This window comes from Hyperolius riggenbachi, chromosome 11, assembly GCF_040937935.1.
Source record: "Hyperolius riggenbachi isolate aHypRig1 chromosome 11, aHypRig1.pri, whole genome shotgun sequence".
NCBI lineage: Eukaryota > Metazoa > Chordata > Amphibia > Anura > Hyperoliidae > Hyperolius > Hyperolius riggenbachi.
The window spans coordinates 176946220-176969689 of NC_090656.1; the positions used below are offsets into that span (position 1 = coordinate 176946220).

At 46.5% G+C, this 23470-nt stretch overlaps 1 protein-coding gene across 2 annotated transcripts in view; it reads right to left on the reverse strand.

The window, feature by feature from the left end:
* RBL2 (RB transcriptional corepressor like 2) overlaps positions 1-23470 on the reverse strand; it is a 118131-nt gene that overhangs the window by 54965 nt on the left and 39696 nt on the right. For both annotated transcript variants that reach the window (XM_068260973.1, XM_068260972.1), the window contains exon 5: positions 6463-6591. In XM_068260973.1, coding sequence (XP_068117074.1) covers positions 6463-6591 — 129 coding nt within the window. The remainder of the gene's footprint in view (positions 1-6462; positions 6592-23470) is intronic.

Sequence of the window (23470 nt, forward strand, 5' to 3'; positions counted from 1 at the left end):
CCCCTGTTACCTATAAATGTGCATGCATTTATACATTACCTGCCCTATGCCACCCACCACACAGTACCCATCAGTCTTCAGGACCCCCCACTCTTCCATTAGTGACACGAAATTGGTTGCAACATTGATTGGGCCGTCAATGCTCTTGACGGCACATATTTTCATCCAAGTCGATAATTAGCGAATTGGAAGGTCGACCGGCCGTCAAGTCAAGAGATGTATGGGCACCTTAAAACCAGTTTTCTGGACAGTATCTTAATAAAAATGTAGAGGAGTCAAGCTGAAGTCTAACTTAACTATGTATTCATACATATATACTGTACATTGCTGAGACAAAACATTAACACTATCTGTGTAATATTGTGTAAGCTATCCCTCAAGTCACCTGTCAGCTCCGAGCCATGGAGGCCAGGACTGCACAAGAACTCAGGTGTCCCATGGTATTTGGTAACAAAATGTTAGCAGCAGATCCTTTAAGTCCTGTAAACTGTGAGGTGGGACCGTTATGGTTCAACATGGTTTTCCCTCACATCCCATAGATGTTCGTTCAAACTGATATCCGGGAAATTTGGAGGCCAAATAAAAACGTGATTTATTAGAACAGAATACTTTCTATAATTTCTCCAAGTTAAGAACTTTCAACGGTGGACCAGCACCAGCGTGGGCACTGACTGCTCTGTAGCTACACAACCCCAGAAACACTGCAAGCTGTGATGCGCTGTGTGTTTTTACACCTTTCTCTCATGTTCAGTATTACATCTTTTCAGCAATCTGTGCTACAAATGCTCTTAGGTGGAATTAGAGCAGATGGGCTAGCCTTTACTCTCCATACACATCAATATACATAGGGTATTTATGGGTGGGAGGAGCCATCTACTGCACGAACCCCGCTCACCCTGACCTGCCAGCTAAGTCTGCCCTCCACAGGAGCTGATGGCCACGCATGATTGCGCAGAGTCACGCTCTTGCCAATAACGGTGACTGCTCTCTGATGGCCCGGGTGGCTGGAAACAGAAATCCCACCTACAGAGGTGTCATTCGCACGTCTAAAAGTACAGGTGTGAGAGAGTGTCAGCGCCCTAATTGGAAGAGGGGCAACATCTAACAAGCCGCTAACGGGGAAGTCTCACAAGTATCAATAATCACAATGTTATATTTAACCAAATGGGAGATGGACAATGATCTAACACCAGAACCTAAATGATACATGCCAAGGTATTGCATGAAGAAATAGCCGGACAACACTTAAAGCTGCAGTGCTTTACATCTTACATGGGACTTTTCCCTATTAGAGGGAGGCAGCTGCCGTATGTGTGTGTTGTGGTGAGTGATTGTGGTGAGTGATTGTCAGTGAGGCTTATCGGGCTTGCGTGCATGGAGCATTTGAGCTAATAAATTTGGTCGGCCTCCATGCACACAAACCTGGGGTTGATGCAAGAGGGATCTGGGATGGCTCCTGATTGTTAATCTTCTGCGCAAAAAAGATTTTAATGTTCAGTCTGTGTGTTGGCTTCATCTGAAGAGTTCCTTTTTGTCTATGGTGTTGTGCAATAAAGTTTTGGTATTTTGAACAGGTGTATATGGCCAATTTGTTCTGAAACCCCCTTTTTTGATAGGTTATTAATGACCCTGTTGCCAATTCACCAACTGCCTTCACTTGAACCACAATTGATATAGACTAACCATTATTTAGAGGAAACAACCAATGAGACCTGCTGTTTTAGTGATCCTCTGCTGTAGTCTAGCAACCACAATTTGGCTCATTTCAAAGTCACACTTGCGTGTGATTCGTTATTAGTCATGGAGAGAATCCAAAGACATAACAACAAAAGTTGTTTAGGTGACACCTTTAATGTCTAACTGTACAAGATTTCTTTGCAAGCTTTTAGAACTGGAGCAGTTTACAAAGAAATCTTATATAGTTAGTTAGTCATTAAAGATGACTACTAAACAACCTTTGTTGTTATGTCTTTGGATTCTCAGATAAACGTCTAAGTGTATTTTTCCTTACATCACCACCAATATATACCAACCCTATACAGGAGCAGTTGTAGCAAGGTGCTACTGCCTTCACCTGTCGCTGATTTTAGTACGTGTGTTGCCTTATAGCAATGTTTTAGCGTCCAATCACTATAAAGGACGTGATCCCCACTCTGATTGGCCCAACCGGCTGCCTGATTGGGCCAATCAGAGTGCAGGGATCACGTCCTTTATAGTGATTGGACGCGAAAGGGCTCAGGGCAGGAGGAGAGGAGCGCTCCTTATTTCCTGGAAGGAGTCTTAAGGAAATAGCATTCGCTATGCTGCACTACCTGCAGCATAGTGTGCACTCCTGTGTATACGCGTGCTACGCGGCTAATAGAGCACGTAGCATGCAGCGCATTACAGTTAAAGCATGATGTGGAAATAGCGCGAGTAACGGGAGGTTACTCACGCTATTTCCTTTAGTGAATCAACCCCAATAAGTTTTCCACACCTTCCATAGTGTGTAATGCAGAACTAATACATGTTGTAATTACCAGTAGTACTGTACTGGGGAGATCATTTGCTAGAGTGTCTAGGAACAGTACATGGTATAACTGATAACTAATCATCATTGACCATATCCTCCTATCCTGATATCCTGTATCTAATATAGATGTACATAAACAAGAATAGGCATAAAAACAATAAACAAGAATAGGCATAACAACAATAAAGGTGTAGCAATCACTTTACCTGCCCAAATAAAGCCAGGACAACTCTAAGAAGGTGAGATGTTACCAGTTTAAACAAAAGTTGCAGTAAACAACTATCAGCACACAGACTAAGAAAAAAAATGTATTGCTGATTCAATGGAAACTTGTGTGGATAATTGTTTGCACATGTTTATGAGCCCTCCCCCCTGTCCTATGAAGAAACTCTCCTTGGCTACCAGCGATCACCAGCGGTACTGCCCAAGTACTTTTATAATACAAATAAGTCTGCTTGAATATTCACATCAATGCCTAAACACAAAGAGAAGGCAGCATGAGTACCAGCTGGGAGAGCAGGCACAGGTCTAGCCTAGTCATCAATCTCCTGAGCACTGTAATGATCCGCTCAGCTGGCTGCGCAAATAGACAGCTGTTTGACCATTCCTTATGTCTGAGAGATGCAGGTCTCTGGAAAAGAGACCTGGCTTCATCTTGCAACTTTCAGAGTTGCTCTGCTGAGGGATTTGCATACATGCAAATTGCCCAACTGTCTCCTTTGAGGGCTGGCAGTATAAAAGCCTGCTGCTCTCAGAACAGTTTGTTAAATACACTCCTGGAGTGTCAGCCTTCCCTGTTGGATTGTTATAGTTATCTTAGAGTAATTCTGGGAACTGCACTAGGCAGCTCCTCTAGTGCAGTTAGCCTGCTTATCTGTTTTGTCTATGTTGCCTCTCTGCTGTGATTGTCCTGTCGTCAACGGTGGTCAATAGGAAATCGTCCTGTCTGTCTGTGGGTGCTAACCAGTGCAGCGGTTGCTTCTGGTAGCCCCTTCTGTTTCATCTGTCTTACTTGGATCGCACCAGCCTCTAGCGGTAGCGGCTGTGGATCCTTCTGATCTGCTTTCTTGGAGTATAGCTGGAGCAGCGGTTGCCACCGGCTATCTCATCTGCCTGTCTTGCTTGGATCGCACTAGCCCCTAGCGGTAGCAGCTGTGGATCTTTCTGATCAGTGATCCTGTCCCTGAACCCGGATCGCACTCGCTCTGGTGGAAAGAGCAGTGGATCTTTCCTACCCAGTCCCTGAACCCGGATCGCGAGCAGTGGATCCTGCTAGCTCTGTTGCTTTACTTGGATCGCACTCGCTCTGACGGAAAGAGCAGTGGATCTTTCCTATCCTGTTTCCCGTCTGTCTGTCAGTCTTGTCTGATACGAGCGCTTGCTGTAGGCTCGGTGAGGTAACCGTTAAGCAAGTGCTCGCTTTCTCTGTTATGTGTTTGTGTGGCGGTGGTTAGTTAGGCGGGCTTGTCTCTGTTGCGCTTAACGTGCGGAGATCGCGCAGTAAACGCGTTCGCTGTTGCGAATGAGTGCGGTGTACGCGTTTAGTTAGCATTTGTTATTTTCCTTATCTTCTCATTGTATGATTTGCTGTGCCTTTGCTACTCTCGTGCCCTGTCTTGCTTAAGTCTGGTGTCACCTCTGGCAAACGCCTCTCTCGCGATTGCGTTACTACTTTGTTTCTGCTGTTGTGTGTGCACCGTCGCGGATTGGCGACTAGATTGGTGCACACACATACATTCTGTCCCTGTGCTCATTTTCATTGCGTTCTCTCTTGGTTTTCTCTGTTGTGTGTCCACCGTCACAGGTTGGCGACTAGATTGGTGGACATACATACATTCCTCCTGTGCTTATTCGGTCTTGTGTCGCTGTTAGCAATCGGCATCTCTTGCGATTGCCTTCTCACCTTATCTTCATGGTTATGTGTTCATCGTCGCTGGGTGGCGACTAGATTGGTGGACACACATACACTCTGTCGCTTTACTCTCTCTCTCTTTAACCTCTTGACGACCAGCTAACGTCGATTGGCGTAAACTGGTCGTCTGCGGGTTACCATGGAAACGGCCGCTCGATCGAGCGGCCTTTCCATGTCAGTTCACGGAGGGTGTCTCCGTGAACAGCCGGAGAGCCGCCGATAGCGGCTCGCCGGCAAAATGTAAACAGGCGGGGAAGAAATCCCCGCTGTTTACATGATACGGCGCTGCTGCGCAGCAGCGCCGTAAGGCAGATCGGCGATCCCCGGCCTCTGATTGGCCGGGGATCGCCGGCATATGATAGGCTGAAGCCTATCCCACAATGCGCAGGACGGATATCCGTCCTGCGCAGCCCAGGAAGGGAGAGGGAGGTAAGGGGAGGGAGGGAGCGCACAAAACGCTGCGGAGGGGGGCTTTGAGGAGCCCCCCCCGCTACCCACTAATGGCCGGCGGCGATCAGACCCCCCCAGCAGGACATCCCCCTAGTGGGGAAAAAAGGGGGGTAGTCTGATCGCCCTGCTGCACTCCTGATCGGTGCTGCGGGCTGCAGAGCCCACGCAGCACCGATCAGTGAAAATTCCCCTGGTCGGCAAGTGGTTAAGGGCTATCTTGCCCTGCGTTTCTTCCCTTCGTACAATTCCTGTCTGGCGTCTGTGGCAGGGCAGAGCATCTGTTCCTCTGCACTCCACAGCTCCATCTGCCGACAGGAATTTCCCTCTACAGGTGGGTGCTGGGTTCTCTCAAATTATACGCTTGTGGAGGATTTCCGCAGTGTCAGCGTGCGTCCTGTGCGCTGACCACGGAGAGAATTCCACAATCGTTACAAGCACCTGATGAACCTCTACAATTCACCTTCAAAGCAAATGCAGTAAACTTTTCTACATGATGTCCCCTGAGAACTATTAAAAGGAATACTGAGCACATACAGTACATACAATCTTTCAGGGTAACTTAACTGTAGCAAAATAATAATTTATAATGGACATAATGTTCTCTTCCACCATTTATACAGAAGAGAGACATATTTCTATGCAGTCAGCAGAGTGCAGGGAGGAGTGTTATGTGTGAACTGCTAGGGCTGAACAGCTGAGTTTGTCTAGGTGGGGCTACACTTATAAGCTGAGCGAAGAGGAAAGGGAGGCCATTCCTGGACCAAGTGAAAGGCAAGCTTATTGCGGATTGATCAATTAGGAGATTCCACAGCCATTCACACAGAAAACTGGTACCTACATATATGGATGTCTGAAAGGACCAAGTGCAAAACGCAACACACTATTGTCATTGATTCCTAAGGCAGCAGTAATTAACCCACTGTATGTGCTATAGGCTGTAATCTTCTCAGAGAGATTCAGTCTGTGCCTGTCCCCTTGCAGTCTGAATAATAGGATGACGCTATGCCATCTTATCTACTTACCTAGTGTGATGGGAGCAGATGGGTAATTAATTCTAATAGGATTATCACTATAGCGTGGATGCAGCAACTAAGGAAAGGCTGCATGTGGGCTCTCTGACAGACAGAACCTGTGCACCCTATAACTACACCACCAGATGTCATTTCAAATGCATGACTTCAGTTATGGTAGCTTCCACTCTTCGCAGGCACCATTAGCGAAACTGAAATCAAAAGACTTGAAGAATCCAGTTATTACTGCACTAACAACTCCCAGGGGATCCGGGATGTCCCGGGCAAGCAGAATCCAAAAGCCCTTTCTCCAACACACATAATAATGCTAACATTTGTATAGTGTTTTTCTCCTGCTGTAATCAAAGTGCATGAGAGCTGCAGCCTCTAAGCGCACCCTAAGTAGGCCACCCTGCAGATTTAAAGAGTCTTGCGCCAAGGACTCCTTACATTATAGGTGCTGGCTTACTGAATATGTATGTAGAATCTATTGAACAATTACTGAAGACTATGCATGTGCTAGGTGTACAGCCATGCACATACACATTAGTGAAAAATGCTGCCCCATGCATTATTACCTTGAAAGCTGGGGTTCAGAAGGTCCCTGCGGTTAGGACACAGCAAGGCATTCCCATAGACAAGGTCCAAAGCACAGAGCAGAAGATGGTAAGAGTTCACCAGGTCATCGCTTATCATTGGAAAATTTCCTGTAAAACAAAATCAAAATACAGTAAAACAAAAAAAGGAAATAAGAAATTAGAGAAAAGCTAGGACAGAATGATCCACCTATTCACAACAATCTTATTTCAATTACTTAAAATCTATGACATGGTTGAAAGCAACATATTAAATATTATTTTACAAAAATAGATGTCACTACAAGTATGTAACATACACGCAACCAAAATCTCACAATTAGAGAAACACTTAAGTTAAAGTATGGCCCAGCTGTTGTCACAACTATTTCAAGGAAAAGGAAGGAAAAAACTACACTGCAGAGACACTCTCAAGCAATTTACAGCAGGATTGTGTTCAAAAACAGGTTTGTGTAATCAAACTGAATAAATGAAACAATGGCTTCCCAGTACAAATCATAGTAACTGCTGTTCTGGGGATTCATATGCATATTTTCATCCTTTAATTTTCTATAAAGTTGAATGAGAGAAGTTATCTTCCCGGACACTAGTTCTTAATTGTTGCCAGGATTGTGTTGCAGTAACATGCTTGTAACTAAAAAAATTCAAATTAATTCCCACTGCTGTGAAAGGAAACCTCTATAATTATATTCCACATGAAAGTGAGTGAGCCCTGATTACATTATTTCAGCTTCTTTGCTAAACAGATCCCACAACACATCAGAATGTAACCTGTAACCTGCAGCCAGAACAGGTTGGCTTTCCAGCAGAAATTGACCAGCATTACCAATCGGACAGGAATGTTGTTAGTCGATCAGGGGCAGAGCAATATCTATGTGTGGGGACTAGAGCTGGCCAGGCGTTCCCCTGCTAATGCTGCTCTCTCCTGGGATCCATGCAGAGCATTAGTGAGCTAAGTGCTCTCATACTCACCACTCCGACCTGTACTCCCTTCATATGTGCTGCCACTGTCCATAGTGACCCCATTAACCGGTGGTGTATGCAAGTGTGTACATGCCTCCAGCTCACTACAGGCACTGGGAGATGAAGGCAGCACAGAGGAAGGAGTGTGCTGGGTGGAGAGGTGAGCGTCAGAGCGCTTTGATATGCGAATACTCTACATGGGGCCCGCGGGGAAAGCAGCATTAGCAGGGGGGACACCCGGGGGAGCGGTGGTAATTAATTTTAATAGATTTTATGCTGAAATCTATTAACCCCCCCTGGCGCTCTGATTCTTTCCGGATTTTAGGGTCTAAAAGCAGTGCAATTTTTTTTGCAGACGTTTAAACCCTAAAACCACACAGCCTCAGCACTTACTCATCTCCCTGGGATCCAGCGCTGCAGTTCTCCTATGTCCTCAGGGTGGCGCTGTAACCCTGTAGTGAGATCGCCATCTGTTGTTTTGACGACAAACGGTGAACTCTCCCGAGGGATGCAGAGACTCGGAGGACAGGATGGAGAACGAATAGCTGCCTGCGTCTTGATGCCCCGGGGAGGTGAGTGATAACGTCCCCACTGCGCACTATGCTCTGCACAGTCCTGCCGGCCGCTACCACAAGTCACGTTCGGGGTTACCGCTCCTGGCTTGTTTTTTCCACCCCGAGCCTGACTCATGATAACCGCCAAGGAGGTTAAAAATCGACATGCAGTGTGTGGAAATGATAGATCCCTCTTTGATCAAATGCCAGTCTGAGAGGGATTTACCTTTTGGGCACATCAAGGGAAAGTCTGCCAGCGTATGTCAGGCTTTGCTGATTCTCTGTATAACCTCTCAGCAAACAGGTATTTGAAGCTGCTGGTGCCTCTGGAGTAGGGATGGTTGGAATTGCCAATTTCTGCTTCCATGGAAAATCTGCTTTCCACAATTGCCGATTACCGCTACCTCTTTCCGACGCGGATATTCGTTGAACTTTCCGACCGACTTTAACATTGATTTCCTCAAAAAGTACAAGGTCTTTTTCAAAGATTTTTTTCCTCTTGTTCCCACTTTTCTGCTTAAAATACCCTGAAAATGTGGTGTTTATAGCTCCTATGGGGGCTTTGCTATTAAAGAGAACCCGAGGTGGGAATCTTAGAGTTAAATCTATACACAGAGGCTGGGTCTGGCTATAGTGCCCAGCCTCTGTTGCTAGTTGAATATTCCCTAAATCCCCCCTGTGCTCTGCACGAGCCCATAAATTACAGCCACGCTGTCTGGCTCTGTTTACTTTTCTAGTGTCACTCACCCTGCTCCCCCCGCCTCCTGCAGAGCGCAGTTCCCTGCCCGAGTCCCTTCTCTCTAATCAGCGGCAAGGGAAGAGATGTGGGCGGGGGATCGGCGCTCTGCAGGAGGCGGGGGAGCGGCATGAGTGGCACTAGAATGGTAAACAGAGCCCGCTGCGACAGGCTCAGTGTCGGCTGTAATATATGGGCTAGTGCAGAGAGCAGGGGGGATTTAGGGAATATTCAACTAGCAACAGAGGCTGGGCACTATAGCCAGACCCAGCCTCTGTGTATAGATTTAACTCTAAGATTCCCACCTCGGGTTCTCTTTAAACTCTAAATACCATATATAACATATCAATAATGCAGATTTTCTGCATTTTACATTACAGTTAATGGTTGCCGACTTTAGCGGTTAATAGCAAAGCCCTCGTAGGTGTTAGAAACACCAAATTGTCAGGGTTTGTTAAGCAGAAGAGTGGGAACAAGAAGAAAAAAAAATCTTTCAAAAAGACCTTGAAGTTGTGTTGCAACTTCACAATGCAAAGTCCTACTGTGAACCTAGCCTTACAGTGTTGTCACTATTTGCCCCATGCTTTATGGTATTCCATTCAGTAGATGCAACATTTTCAGTTTAAAATGTTTATACTTGGAGTGGAATGTCCTAGTCTATTATTGCAGCTGCTGGGTTTGTAGCATTGTTTTGAATGGGCTGCACTTTTGATTGTCATGAAAAGGAAAAGAACATTATCCTCACCCTTTACTGCTAATATAATTGTCAGGGTGATAACTCTCTCCCACCATGTAAATGATTTAGTTTTAGAACACCTCCTCAGTATGATGAATGTACCCAGTAGTAGAGGAAAGAAACAGTAGTAAATAAAAGTAGTAAAACAGAAAGTGAACTCAAGTTCTAATAGCCTGAGCAGGCTTATCTTGACAGCCTATCTGTGAATTACTGCATAACATGGACCAACCACAAACACAGGAAGTCAGATGTCAACTGTAATTCATAGTACAAGTGTGCATGTATATAAAAGCTGTGCTTTAGGGCCTGTTTACACTTAAGCTATATTTTTACTTCACTAGTAAATGTGTTCCTGTTAAAACATACAGGATCATGGTTGCATGCAATATAATAAAGTGCAGGGGAGCCAGAAAACAGCTTGCTGTGCCATTTTTTCACTATGAACAGGAAACTGAAGATGTGAGAAATCTCCTTGATTAACATGGGTTGTTCTAATGTGTCTCTGCATTGTGATTAAACCCAAAAAAACAAACATCAAGTGTAAATGAGCCCTTTACACTTAAAGGGAACCTAAACTGAGGACATGTATTTTTCCTTTTAAAATAATACCAGTTGCCTGACTCTCCTGCTGATCCTGTGTCTCTAATGGCCCATACTCACTGGCAACTTTTTGGCCTGTCGCCAGCACACTTGAGCGTGTGCGCGACAGGCCGGCGACAGCTCGTCGCCAGGTCCCTCCGCATACACACGGCGGAGGGACCTGGCAACTGATGCGGCGGAAGCTGTCTCTGCTCCCCCCGCCGGAAGCCCAATGCATTTCTTATCTTGTTGCTGTCGCTAGTCCGCGTACTCACGCGGACTAGCGACAGTTCCGGCGGAGTTGCGGCGGCGACTGTTGCCAGGCGATTGAGCGGTTCAATCGCCCGGCGACATCAGCGACGGTTCGGGGTGCGCACCCGTGCAACGCCGCATACTCACGGGCGACCTGTCGCTGCAACACGCGCGCCGCGTGTTGCGGCGACATTTGTAGCCCGTGAGTATGGGCCATTATACTTCCAGCCACAGCCCCTGAACAAGCATGCAGATCAGGTGCTCTGACTGAAATCAGACTGGATTAGCTGCATGCTTGTTTCAGGTGTGTGATTCAGCCACTATTGCAGCAAAGAGATCAGCAGGACTACCAGGCAACTGGTATTGTGTAAAAGGAAACATCCATATCCCTCTCAGTTTAGGTTCCCTTTAGCCACTTCTGTACCACGTGGTTTTTTTGCTGATCAGTGCTGCGTGGGCTCTCCAGCCCGCAGCACCAATCAGATAGCAGCCAGGCCGATCAGACTTCCCCCCTTTTTCCCCACTAGGGGGATGTCCTGCTGGGGGGGGGGTCTGATCGCCGCCATCTGCTTGCGCTTGCGGGGGGGCTCTTCAAAGCCCCCATCCGCAGCGCTTCCTGGCCTCCTTCACCTTCCCTCCCTCTCCCTCCCCCTGTGAGTGGCGCAGGACGGATTTCCGTCCTGCGCCTGATGGGATAGGCTTTAGCCTATCAGATGCCGGCGATCCCCGGCCAATCAGAGGCCGGGGATCGCCCATCTCCTCTACGGCGCTGCTGCGCAGCAGCGCCGTATATATGTAAACACCCTCCGTGAACTGACATGGAACGGCCGCTCATACGAGCGGCCGTTTCCATGGAATCCACTTCAGGATTCAGGGGCGTACTTAACCACTTCCCGACCGCCTAACGCACAGAGGCGGCCGGGAAGTGGAGCCCTGAAGGACCGGCTCACCCACAGAGGCGGCGGTCCTTCTAAGGGCATGGGCGGAGCGATCGCGTCATCCGTGACGCGATCCTCCGCCGGCGCCTGTCACCGCTCGCCCGCCGCAACATCCCGCCGGCTATACGGAAGCGCCAGCGGGATGTTAACCCCGCGATCGCCGCATACAAAGTGTATAATACACTTTGTAATGTTTACAAAGTGTATTATACAGGCTGCCTCCTGCCCTGGTGGTCCCAGTGTCCGAGGGACCACCAGGGCAGGCTGCAGCCACCCTAGTCTGCACCCAAGCACACTGATTTCTCCCCCCCTGCCCCAGATCGCCCACAGCACCCCTCAGACCCCCCCCCTGCCCACCCCCCAGACCCCTGTTTGCACCCAATCACCCCCCTAATCACCCATCAATCACTCCCTGTCACTATCTGTCAACGCTATTTTTTTTTATCTCCCCCCCTGCCCACTGCCCCCTCCTGATCACCCCCCACCCCTCAGATTCTCCCCAGACCCCCCCCCCCCCTGTGTACTGTATGCATCTATCCCCCCTGATCACCTGTCAATCACCCCCTGTCACTGCCATCCATCAATCAGCCCCTAACCTGCCCCTTGCGAGCAATCTGATCACCCACCCACACCAATAGATCGCCCGCAGATCCGACATCAGATCACCACCCAAACGCAGTGTTTACATCTATTCTCTCCTCTAAACACCCACTAATTACCCATCAATCACCCATCAATCACCCCCTATCACCACCTGTCACTGTTACCCATCAGATCAGACCCTAATCTGCCCCTTGCGGGCACCCAATCACCCGCCTACACGCTCAGATTGCCCTCAGACCCCTCCTTATCAATTCGCCAGTGCAATATTTACATCTGTTCTTCCCTGTAATAACCCACTGATCACCTGTCAATCACCTGTCAATCACCCATCAATCACCCCCTGTCACTGCCACCCATCAATCACCCCCTGTCACTGCCACCCATCAATCAGCCCCTAACCTGCCCCTTGCGGGCAATCTGATCACCCACCCACACCAATAGATCGCCCGCAGATCCGACATCAGATCACCACCCAAACGCAGTGTTTACATCTATTCTCTCCTCTAAACACCCACTAATTACCCATCAATCACCCCCTATCACCACCTGTCACTGTTACCCATCAGATCAGACCCTAATCTGCCCCTTGCGGGCACCCAATCACCCGCCTACACGCTCAGATTGCCCTCAGACCCCCCCCCCCTTATCAATTCGCCAGGGCATTATTTACATCTGTCTTTCCTTGTAATAACCCACTGATCCCCTGTCAATCACCCATCAATCACCCCCTGTCACTGCCACCCATCAATCACCCCCTGTCACTGCCACCCATCAATCAGCCCCTAACATGCCCCTTGCGGGCAATCTGATCACCCACACCAATAGATCGCCCGCAGATCCGACATCAGATCACCACCCAAGCGCAGTGTTTACATCTATTCTCTCCTCTAATTACCCATCAATCACCCATCAATCACCCCCTATCACCACATGTCACTGTTACCCATCAGATCAGACCCTAATCTGCCCCTTGCGGGCACCCAATCACCCGCCTACACGCTCAGATTGCCCTCAGACCCCCCCTTATCAATTCGCCAGTGCATTAGTTACATCTGTTCTTCCCTGTAATAACCCACTGATCACCTGTCAATCACCCATCAATCACCCCCTGTCACTGCCACCCATCAATCACCCCCTGGCACTGCCACCCATCAATCACCCCCTGTCACTGCCACTCATCAATCAGCCCCTAACCTGCCCCTTGCGGGCAATCTGATCACCCACCCACACCAATAGTTCGCCCGCAGATCCGACGTCAGATCACCTCCCAAGGGCAGTGTTTATATCTGTTCTCTACCCTAAACACCCACTAATTACCCATCAATCACCCCCTGTCACTGCTACCTATCAGATTAGACCCCTATCTGCCCCTAGGGCACTCAATCACCGGCCCACACCCTCAGAATGCCCTCAGGCCCCAGCCCTGATCACCTCGCCAGTGCATTGCTTGCATCTATTCCCCCCTCTAATCACACCTTGAGACACCCATCAATCACCTCCTGTAATCCCCTAGCACACCTACCCATCAGATCAGGCCCTAATTTGCCCCGTGTGGGCTCCTGATCACTCGGCAAAACCCTCGGATCCCCCTCAGACCCCCTTCCGATCACCTCCCGAGTGCATTGATTGCATCTATTTTCCCCTCTAACCACCCCCTGAGACACCCATCAATCACCTCCTGTCACCCCCCTAGCACTCCTATCCATCAGATCAGGCCCAATATAACCTGTCATCTAAAAGGCCACCCTGCATATGACCAGTTCCACAAAATTGCCCCCTCATAGACCACCTGTCATCAAAATTTGCAGATGCTTATACCCCTGAACAGTCATTTTGAGACATTTGGTTTCCAGACTACTCACGGTTTTGGGCCCGTAAAATGCCAGGGCGGTATAGGAACCCCAGAAACGGACCCCATTTTAGAAAAAAGACACCCCAATGTATTCTGTTAGGTGTATGACGAGTTCATAGAAGATTTTATTTTTTGTCAAAAGTTAGCGGAAATTGATTTTTGTTTTTTTTTCACTAACTTGTGACAAAAAATAAAATCTTCTATGAACTCGTCATACACCTAACGGAATACCTTGGGGTGTCTTCTTTCTAAAATGGGGTCACTTGTGGGGTTCCTATACTGCCCTGGCATTTTAGGGGCCCTAAACCGTGAGGAGTAGTCTAGAAAACAAATGCCTCAAAATGACCTGTGATTAGGACGTTGGGCCCCTTAGCGCACCTAGGCTGCAAAAAAGTGTCACACATGTGGTATCGCCGTACTCAGGAGAAGTAGTATAATGTGTTTTGGGGTGTATTTTTACACATACCAATGCTGGGTGGGAGAAATTTCTATGTAAATGGACAATTGTGTGTAAAAAAAATCAAACAATTGTTATTTACAGAGGTATTTCTCCCACCCAGCATGGGTATGTGTAAAAATACACCCCAAAACACATTATACTACATCTCCCGAGTACGGCGATACCACATGATTGGCACTTTTTTGCAGCCTAACTGCACTAAGGGGCCCAAAGTCCAATGAGTATCTTTAGGATTTCACAGGTCATTTTTGTTTCAAGACTACTCCTCACGGTTTAGGGCCCCTAAAATGCCAGGGCAGTATAGGAACCCCACAAATGACCCCATTCTAGAAAGAAGACACCCAAACGTATTCCGTTAGGAGTATGGTGAGTTCATAGAAGATTTTATTTTTTGTCACAAGTTAGCGGAAAATGACACTTTGTGAAAAAAAACAATTAAAATCAATTTCCGCTAACTTGTGACAAAAAAATAAAAACTTCTATGGACTCACCATACTCCTAACGGAATACCTTGGGGTGTCTTCTTTCTAAAATGGGGTCATTAGTGGGGTTCCTATACTGCCCTGGCATTTTAGGGGCCCTAAACCGTGAGGAGTAGTCTTGAAACAAAAATGACCTGTGAAATCCTAAAGGTACTCATTGGACTTTGGGCCCTTTAGCGCAGTTAGGGTGCAAAAAAGTGCCACACATGTGGTATCGCCGTACTCGGGAGAAGTAGTACAATGTGTTTTGGGGTGTATTTTTACACATACCCATGCTGGGTGGGAGAAATACCGCTGTAAATGGACAATTGTGTGTAAAAAAATCAAAAGATTGTCATTTACAGAGGGGTTTCTCCCACCCAGCATGGATATGTGTAAAAATACACCCCAAAAAACATTGTACTACTTCTCCCAAGTACGGTGATACCACATGTGTGGCACTTTTTTGCACCCTAACTGCGCTAAAGGGCCCAAAGTCCAATGAGTACCTTTAGGATTTCACAGGTCATTTTGAGAAATTTCGTTTCAAGACTACTCCTCACGGTTTAGGGCCCCTAAAATGCCAGGGCAGTATAGGAACCCCACAAATGACCCCATTTTAGAAAGAAGACACCCCAAGGTATTCCGTTAGTAGTATGGCGAGTTCATAGAAGATTTTATTTTTTGTCACAAGTTAGCGGAAATTGATTTTAATTGTGTTTTTTCACAAAGTGTCATTTTCCGCTAACTTGTGACAAAAAATAAAATCTTCTATGAACTCACCATACTCCTAACGGAATACGTTTGGGTGTCTTCTTTCTAGAATGGGGTCATTTGTGGGGTTCCTATACTGCCCTGGCATTTTAGGGGCCCTAAACCGTGAGGAGTAGTCTTGAAACGAAATTTCTCAAAATGACCTGTGAAATCCTAAAGGTACTCATTGGACTTTGGGCCCTTTAGCGCAGTTAGGGTGCAAAAAAGTGCCACACATGTGGTATCGCCGTACTCAGGAGAAGTAGTATAATGTGTTTTGGGGTGTATTTTTACACATACCCATGCTGAGTGGGAGAAAGATCTCTGTAAATGGACAATTGTGTGTAAAAAAAATTAACAAATTGTCATTTACAGAGATATTTCTCCCACCCAGCATGGGTATGTGTAAAAATACACCCCAAAACACATTATACTACTTCTCCTGAGTACGGCAATACCACATGTGTGGCACTTTTTTGCAGCCTAACTGCGCTAAGGGGTCCAAAGTCCAATGAGCACCTTTAGGCTTTACAGGGGTGCTTACAATTTAGCACCCCCCAAAATGTCAGGACAGTAAACACACCCCACAAATTACCCCATTTTGGAAAGTAGACCCGTCAAGGTATTCAGAGAGGGGAATGGTGAGTCCGTGGCAGATTTCATTTTTTTTTGTCGAAAGTTAGAAGAAATGGAAACTTTTTTTTTTTTTTTCACAAAGTGTCGTTTTCCGCTTACTTGTGACAAAAAATAATATCTTCTATGAACTCACTATGCCTCTCAGTCAATACTTTGGGATGTCTTCTTTCCAAAATGGGGTCATTTGGGGGGTATTTATACTATCCTGGAATTCTAGCCCCTCATGAAACATGACAGGGGGTCAGAAAAGTCATAGATGCTTGAAAATGGGAAAATTCACTTTTTGTACCATAGTTTGTAAACGCTATAACTTTTACCCAAACCAATAAATATACACTGAATGGGGTTTTTTTTAATCAAAAACATGTTTGTCCACATTTTTCGCGCTGCATGTATACAGAAATTTTACTTTATTTGAAAAATCTCAGCACAGAAAGTTAAAAAAATCATTTTTTTGCCAAAATTCATGTCTTTTTTGATGAATATAATAAAAAGTAAAAATCCCAGGAGCAATCAAATAGCACCAAAAGAAAGCTTTATTAGTGACAAGAAAAGGAGCCAAAATTCATTTAGGTGGTAGGTTGTATGAGCGAGCAATAAACCGTGAAAGCTGCAGTGGTCTGAATGGAAAAAAAGTGGCCGGTCCTTAAGGGGTAGAAAGCCCTAGGTCCTCAAGTGGTTAAAGATAACCTTAAGTCAAAAAAAAAAAAAAAATGAGATGAACTCACCTGGGGCTTCCCTCAGCCCCCTGCAGCCGATCGGTGCCCTCGCAGCTCCGCTCCGATGCCTCTGGACCCGCCGGCGACGACTTCCGGTTTTGCCGTCACCGGCCGACAGGCATGGGAACGCGAGTGATTGTTCGCGTTCCCAGCCTGTATATCGCCCCCTATGCTGCTATTGCGGCTAGGAGGTCGTTCTGCGTTCGCAGAATCCTGAAGTGGTAAATGTGTATTTATAACCAGGCTTTATTACTTTTTTTTTTATTTTGCTGACTGAAAGATTTAATTTTCAGGCATGCAAGTGGCAGCTTCTGTCTTGTCAGCACCTTGTTAGGAATATAGTAAACCTCAATGATAAGTAAATTACAGCCATAAATGCTATCCTGGCAGAATACCACTTCCGAGGGCAGGGGATATATAGAAAAAGGACAAAAGTTTGTGTATTTTCACTCTGGGACACTTAATAGACTGCCACTGAGCAGAGACAATAAAACATTCAATCTACTTTGCAAATGTTTAAATATAAAATAAAACCATAGGATAAGTTAAAAAGTCATTTTTAGGAGTAGGAGGATAAATACAATTGTTTATCTCATCAGTTTATTTTCAAAAGAAGTCTTCTGGGTTCTTGAGAAAATTTGTGCTGCTTAGATATTACTGGTATTCCCAGCCCCAGTAAGGGCCTGTTCATACTTGCTGCGTTTGTAGAACGCGTATAAATTCAAAGAAACGCAAGTTGAAAAACGCATGCGTTTTTCTTGCGTTTGAATGCGTTTTCTATTGCGTTTTGCACAAACACGTGACCCAGGGAAAAAAAAAGAATTATGGGAACCGCAGAGGAAAACGGACGCTAAAAACGCAATAGTACGCGTTTTTGATACGCGTCCATAGACTTTCATTGCGTCCGTTTCTATGCGTATCGCACAGAACTGCGTGCAGCAATGCGGATGAGAAACGTATGCGTCTCATACGCATACATGTGAACTACCCCATTAAAAAGCATTACGAGCCGTTTCTATGCGTTTTTGGTACCAGTACGCGTTCCCTGAAAACGGCTAGGAACGCATATAGTCTGAACAGGCCCTAAGTGTCAGGTAAGCCCCAGGTAAGTGTCTGTTTTTTTGTTTATTGGACAACTCCACAGAATCCCTTTAAGGTGCCCATACATCTAGCGATGATGGTCAGACTCAACCAAGGGACAGATCTCTCTCTGATTGAATCTGATTAGAGGGAGAGATAGTCCGCCCATACAATGCAGTACCCGATCGATTTCAGCATGCATGAAATATCTTGGGAATTGGCCGAGACTGCCCCTGCCCCCCTAGTGTATAAATATGCCCCCCCCCCCATGTGTGCATGTATACATTACCTATCCTGTGTCGCCCACCGCATGGTGCCCATCTGTCTTTGGAATCCCCCGCTCTTCTGTTAGCACTATACACGCCGCTGGCGTATAGCTCACGGGCATCCAATGTCACAAACGCGCTGTGCCAGCTGGCAGCATATATACTGCTAACGGAAGAGTGGGGGATTCTGAAGGGGGTTTTGCCGCATTTGTCGCTCGTGCCAATATCGCTCGCCATTACCGCCGTGCACCTGATCGACCCCGAAAGCCCAACACCTTGCAGCATGTCCAATCAATACAGGCAACCGATTTCAGCCCGAAACTGGTTGCATCGTCGATCAGACAGGCTCTTTGCGGCACCGATTTTCATTCAATAATAATTATTGAATCGATTGGTTGATTGGCCTCCAAGTCATGGTATGGTAACCTTAATTGCACCACTTTTTTTTTTTTATTCCCTTCAGTATTACTTTAACAAATAATTATTTTTTGGAATAATGGAGATTACAGGTTGTGAGGTGGGGGCTTGCTTTCCCCCAGTCTCTACATGACTTTCTGACTTAGTGCAGCCGCAGAGCGAACTGCATTGGCCACTATAACGGTGGCAGATGATGCACAGAGTTAGCAGTGGTAAAATAAATTAGAAAAAAAAAAAAAAAAAAATCGCTTTTGGATTGCTTTTATGTACTATCCTGCTTGGCTCATAATAGCAATCCAGGCTTTTTTATCATTCTAATTTGTTTCACACTGGCTTGTGCACTCCCAGCCACCAGCATGGTGAGGCTACCAGCCGATGCAGTCCAATCTAACGAAACTAAGTCCTGGCTTCCATATGGAGACCCCGAGCACTGTTATGACTTACAGCCTAGACCCCCGGCAGGTAAGGGTGGGACACTGCTGTATTCCTCTGCCTGTCAGCGTATATATCTAAGGTGAGACCTGTCTAAGGGGGAAGATTCCCTGTGACACCCAGATACTGTGGGTGCCCCTTTCATTTGTTAAATAGATTACTCTTCTGGCGAGGAGCTGTCCGGATTCTGCAGCCACTACCAGATCACTCTACTACTTGTCTCAGATTACAATCTCTAGACTATCAAGGAAGGTAAGGACACTTCCGTGGTCTGCTGGAGGTACTCACACTGTCTGGAGAAATGCCCATCATGAACGTTGCATAATGCGGTGTGATTCAAGTCTAGGAACAGTTTGCACCTTATCAGCTGCGATGTGATGCAACAGATTCTGTTGTTACAATGCAGAAAATGCAGTGCATGGCTAGAATCACACACATTGATGCCTACAATGTTTGCTAATAAATAGTCAATTGCTTCTTGATGGGGTGAGAACACCATCAAAACACCCAAAAAAAAGCCCAACAAAGGCTGTTCTTCCTGTAACAAAACAAAAAATAAAAAAAAATTTGGAATGCCGCAGGAACTACTGACCAGCCTCTACTCCACCACCAAGTCAATTCTCTGTTCTTCCGGCATTGTCTGGTATGCAGGCGCCTCTGCAAGCATCAGGAACAAGGTACAGAGTGTCAAGAGCGCTGTAGAGAGGATCACTGCAGCATTCCTGCTACCACTGGATCTCCTTCACATATCGAAACTGAGAGCCAGGACCAGCAGCATAACGAACAACTCTCTCACCACAGCAACCGCTACCTCAATCTCCCCCCATCAGGCCACCGCTACAGCTCCATTCCCACCAAACTTCCAGATACAGAAACTACCCCTCCCCCCCCTCCAAGACGTCCTACTCTTAAATACAAGCCCCCCTGCCGATGATCAAAGACCCTAGTGTCCCATATTCAAACACCAATACAAGTTTTGTGCATATCTGCTATATCTGTATTATTGTATCTGTATCCTTGTATCGCATTCGCTGGTCACTCAAAGTTAGTTAAAAGCGTTTGATTTTATGCTCCTGTCTATTAATTTGCAGAGCCTGTGTGTGCCAAGAACAATCCAAGGTGTGATCCCTGACCACTTCCGAATAAAGCTGACTCTGATTCTTTGCATGCATTGCATCACATGGCACCTGCAATGCCCAATTATGTACCTGCATGAAACGGATGTGAAATCCAGTAATTAGAATATTAAATTAAAAGGACACATTAAAGGATATGATATGCATGCATATTCCAGCTATTAACATTTATTAGTAGGGACACATGTATCTGTAAAACGCTCACAAAACCATTCTCAAGCATTGTGGAAATCTGGTATGTGGTATTGCAAGTCACTTAACAGTCTGCTGCGAATGTTGATTTTACACAATATTACCAGTTCCTTCCATAAGTGATGGTTCTGCAAAATACTAGCGCTCCAATCTTTCCTATTACTTTTCACCAGAATACAAAATCATATTAATAACAGCACAGCCCTCTGTACCTCCTCTATGGGAAAACAAAGTCTGAGGTGCACAGTGAACTGGGTTTGTGCCATACCCATTCTGTTTGACCGTTGCTGTGTTTTAATGCCTTGCCAACCGGAAGTCTCAACTAACTGGCATGCCTGAGGAGGATAATGGGGACATTGCTTTGCGGGGTTTGCAGGGCAGGAAATACTTACTGAGTGTCCATGCGCGTCTTTGAGGCTGCATTTCCACTTGTGCGGTGCGGAATCGCCGGGAAATCACCGCAGACGAAATCGCATGCGGGTGCGATTTTGCATGCGTTTTTCCTGCGATTTTGCATGCGATTTCACATAGGGTAGTAGGTGGGCGATTTTAACCATGTCACTGCCTGTGTAAATTAACATTACCTCCTATGCGAAATCACATGCGAAATCTCGGGGAAAAACGCATGCAAAAACCGCATGCGATTTCCCTATTAGATACATTGTATGCGATTCGCTTAGCGGTGTGCGGGGAGCGAATTCTGACGGCTCTGCCGTGCAGATTTTCCCCGCACACAAAAACGCTCCGCACAACGCACAAGTGGAAACAGGCCCATCCACTTGTATTGGCTGTGCGGACAACGCATGCGGATTCGCTATAGTGGAAATGAGCCCTTACCCTTCCTGCAGCTTTTTCACTGGCCATGCAGTAGAGCAGAAGTGTCATGTGTCATTCTTTTCTCCTCCAATGATGTGCTTGTCTCACTATTTCCTCCCATGTATTGTATAGTACCCCATTCCACAATGAAGCACAGGGCGGAGGCGGAAGGGCTGGAGCACCCTAGGATAGTAGCCTCCCTTAGGTTAGGTGCAATGTCATTATATGGCTGCATACACATCGAGAAGGGGACAACTATGAGCACAAGGAAGAGCAGGAAAGGGAATAAGAGGAGAAAATGCAGCCAGAGGAGCTTGTCTGGTCCTCTCCAGCTTTAATTAATGCACAGAGCACTGGGTAGATCATTCCAACCATAGAAAAAGTACCTGAGATAAATCAAACAAAAGGATTTATACTTACCTCCAGCCCTGTGTAGTCCGTGGGCTCCCTCAGATTCCATCTAATTCGCAGTCAGCCTGGTAAAGTCTCTAAATGAGCCAGTCGGGAGAGTTCTGCACTGGCACAGTTACAAGCCTTAACTAACTGCGCAGGCAAAGAACATATCCGGGAGCGGAACCAAGAAGGGGCAAGGCCAGGACCGTGCATACGCAGTAGTCTGTGGCTACCAATGCTGACAGCGGGAAAACGGACGGTATCGGACAGACACCCAGGGACCCCATGGACTAAAGGTGGCTGGAGGACAAATCAGTTCATTTTGGCGCGACGCTGAGTGCCAAGGCACCCTGCATAACAGTAATCTGGGACCCGAATTATGTCTCCTTCTGAGTTGCGACAACTTGGAGGGGACTAGTATTTAACACCGCCAGGGAGTTTAGCGGCAGCAGGGAGAGCCGTTATTCGCCACACCCTGTGCTGAGCTGCTCGGCTGCTGAGACAACATGTACTCCTGCAGGAAGCCCCAGGTAAGTATAAATCATTCTGCCTGAAGTATACTTTAAAGGCCTTATGTTGGTCACATACAAGTGTTACTTCAGGTTTGATTGATCAGATCAACAAAACATATCAAAAACTTTGTATTGTAAGGGCATAATTGACAAATGAATGCTAATGGATGGCTTAGAGCAGCCCTCAAACTACATTGGTGTTGTTAAATTGCATCAATTGTACATTAACATGGTGGCGTGGAGGATAGCACTCTTGCAGCGCAGGGTCCTTGGTTTGAATCCCAGCCAGGGTACTATTTGCATGGAGTTTGTATGTTCTTCCCATGTCTGTGTGGGATTCCTCCAGGCACTCCAGTTTCCTCCCACATCCCCAAAAACATATGCATTAATTAATTGGTGCCCCACTATCAGGGCTGTGGAGTCGGAGTTGGAGTCGAGGAGTCGGGACAATTTTGGGCACCCGGAGGGGGAGCTGGAGTCGTGGTTTCATAAACTGAGGAGTCGGAGTTGGAGTCTGAAGATTTTTGTACCGACTCCACAGCCCTGCCCACTATAGTGGCACTAGACTATGATAGACATATGACTATGATAGACATATGACTATGATAGGGATAAGATTGTGAGCTTTTCCGACATGAATGTTCTTTTCTATGGAGACAGACTGGAGATGGGGATCAGGGGAGATCCTACTGTAGTGCCATGCTGGACCAATCAGCTGGAGAACTTCAAAGCAGCTGGTCACTAATCCCCCAATCAGGGCTGCCTGAAGTGGTCAGAAGGCCGCTCTATGAAAATTGGTTTCCGACCATAGGGCTAGGTGCACACAGGGCAGAAACACTAGCATTGCATAGAACGCTGCGTTTTGGAAATCTATGGGCCGCAGGAAAAAACGCATATAAAAAAACGCATACCGTATATTCCGGCGTATAAGACGACTGGGCGTATAAGACGACCCCCCAACTTTTCCAGTTAAAATATAGAGTTTGGGATATACTCGCCGTATAAGACTACCCCTCTTCCAACGCACACCAAATTAAAATTAAAAAATCATGTACTGGTGCTGTGTATGAACAGATACTAGTGCTGTACTGTACGTCTTACCCAGTATATAACAGTATATAGTCAATTGACTTGTTGCATTGGTCAACTCTCCTTGAGTAGACTGGTCAGCTCTCCTTGTCTACCTGTTTATCAGAGCGGTATGGAAGAATAGATTGCGCTCCCTCAGCAGGGAGATCTGAGAGTCGGCAACAGGATAGGGCGTATCACCCGGCATCAATGACACCTGGCGTATAAGACGACCCCCAACTTTTCAGAAGATTTTCAAGGGTTAATAAGTAGTCTTATACGCAGGAATATACAGTATGTGTTTTTGGAAAAGCAGGTTTTGTTGCATAATATTCAAAAACGCACATAATGAAAGTCAATGGGAGCGCAATGGTGTGCCTTTTTCATGCGTTTTCCACAGGGCTGTGGAGTTGGAATTGGAGTTGGAGCAATTTTG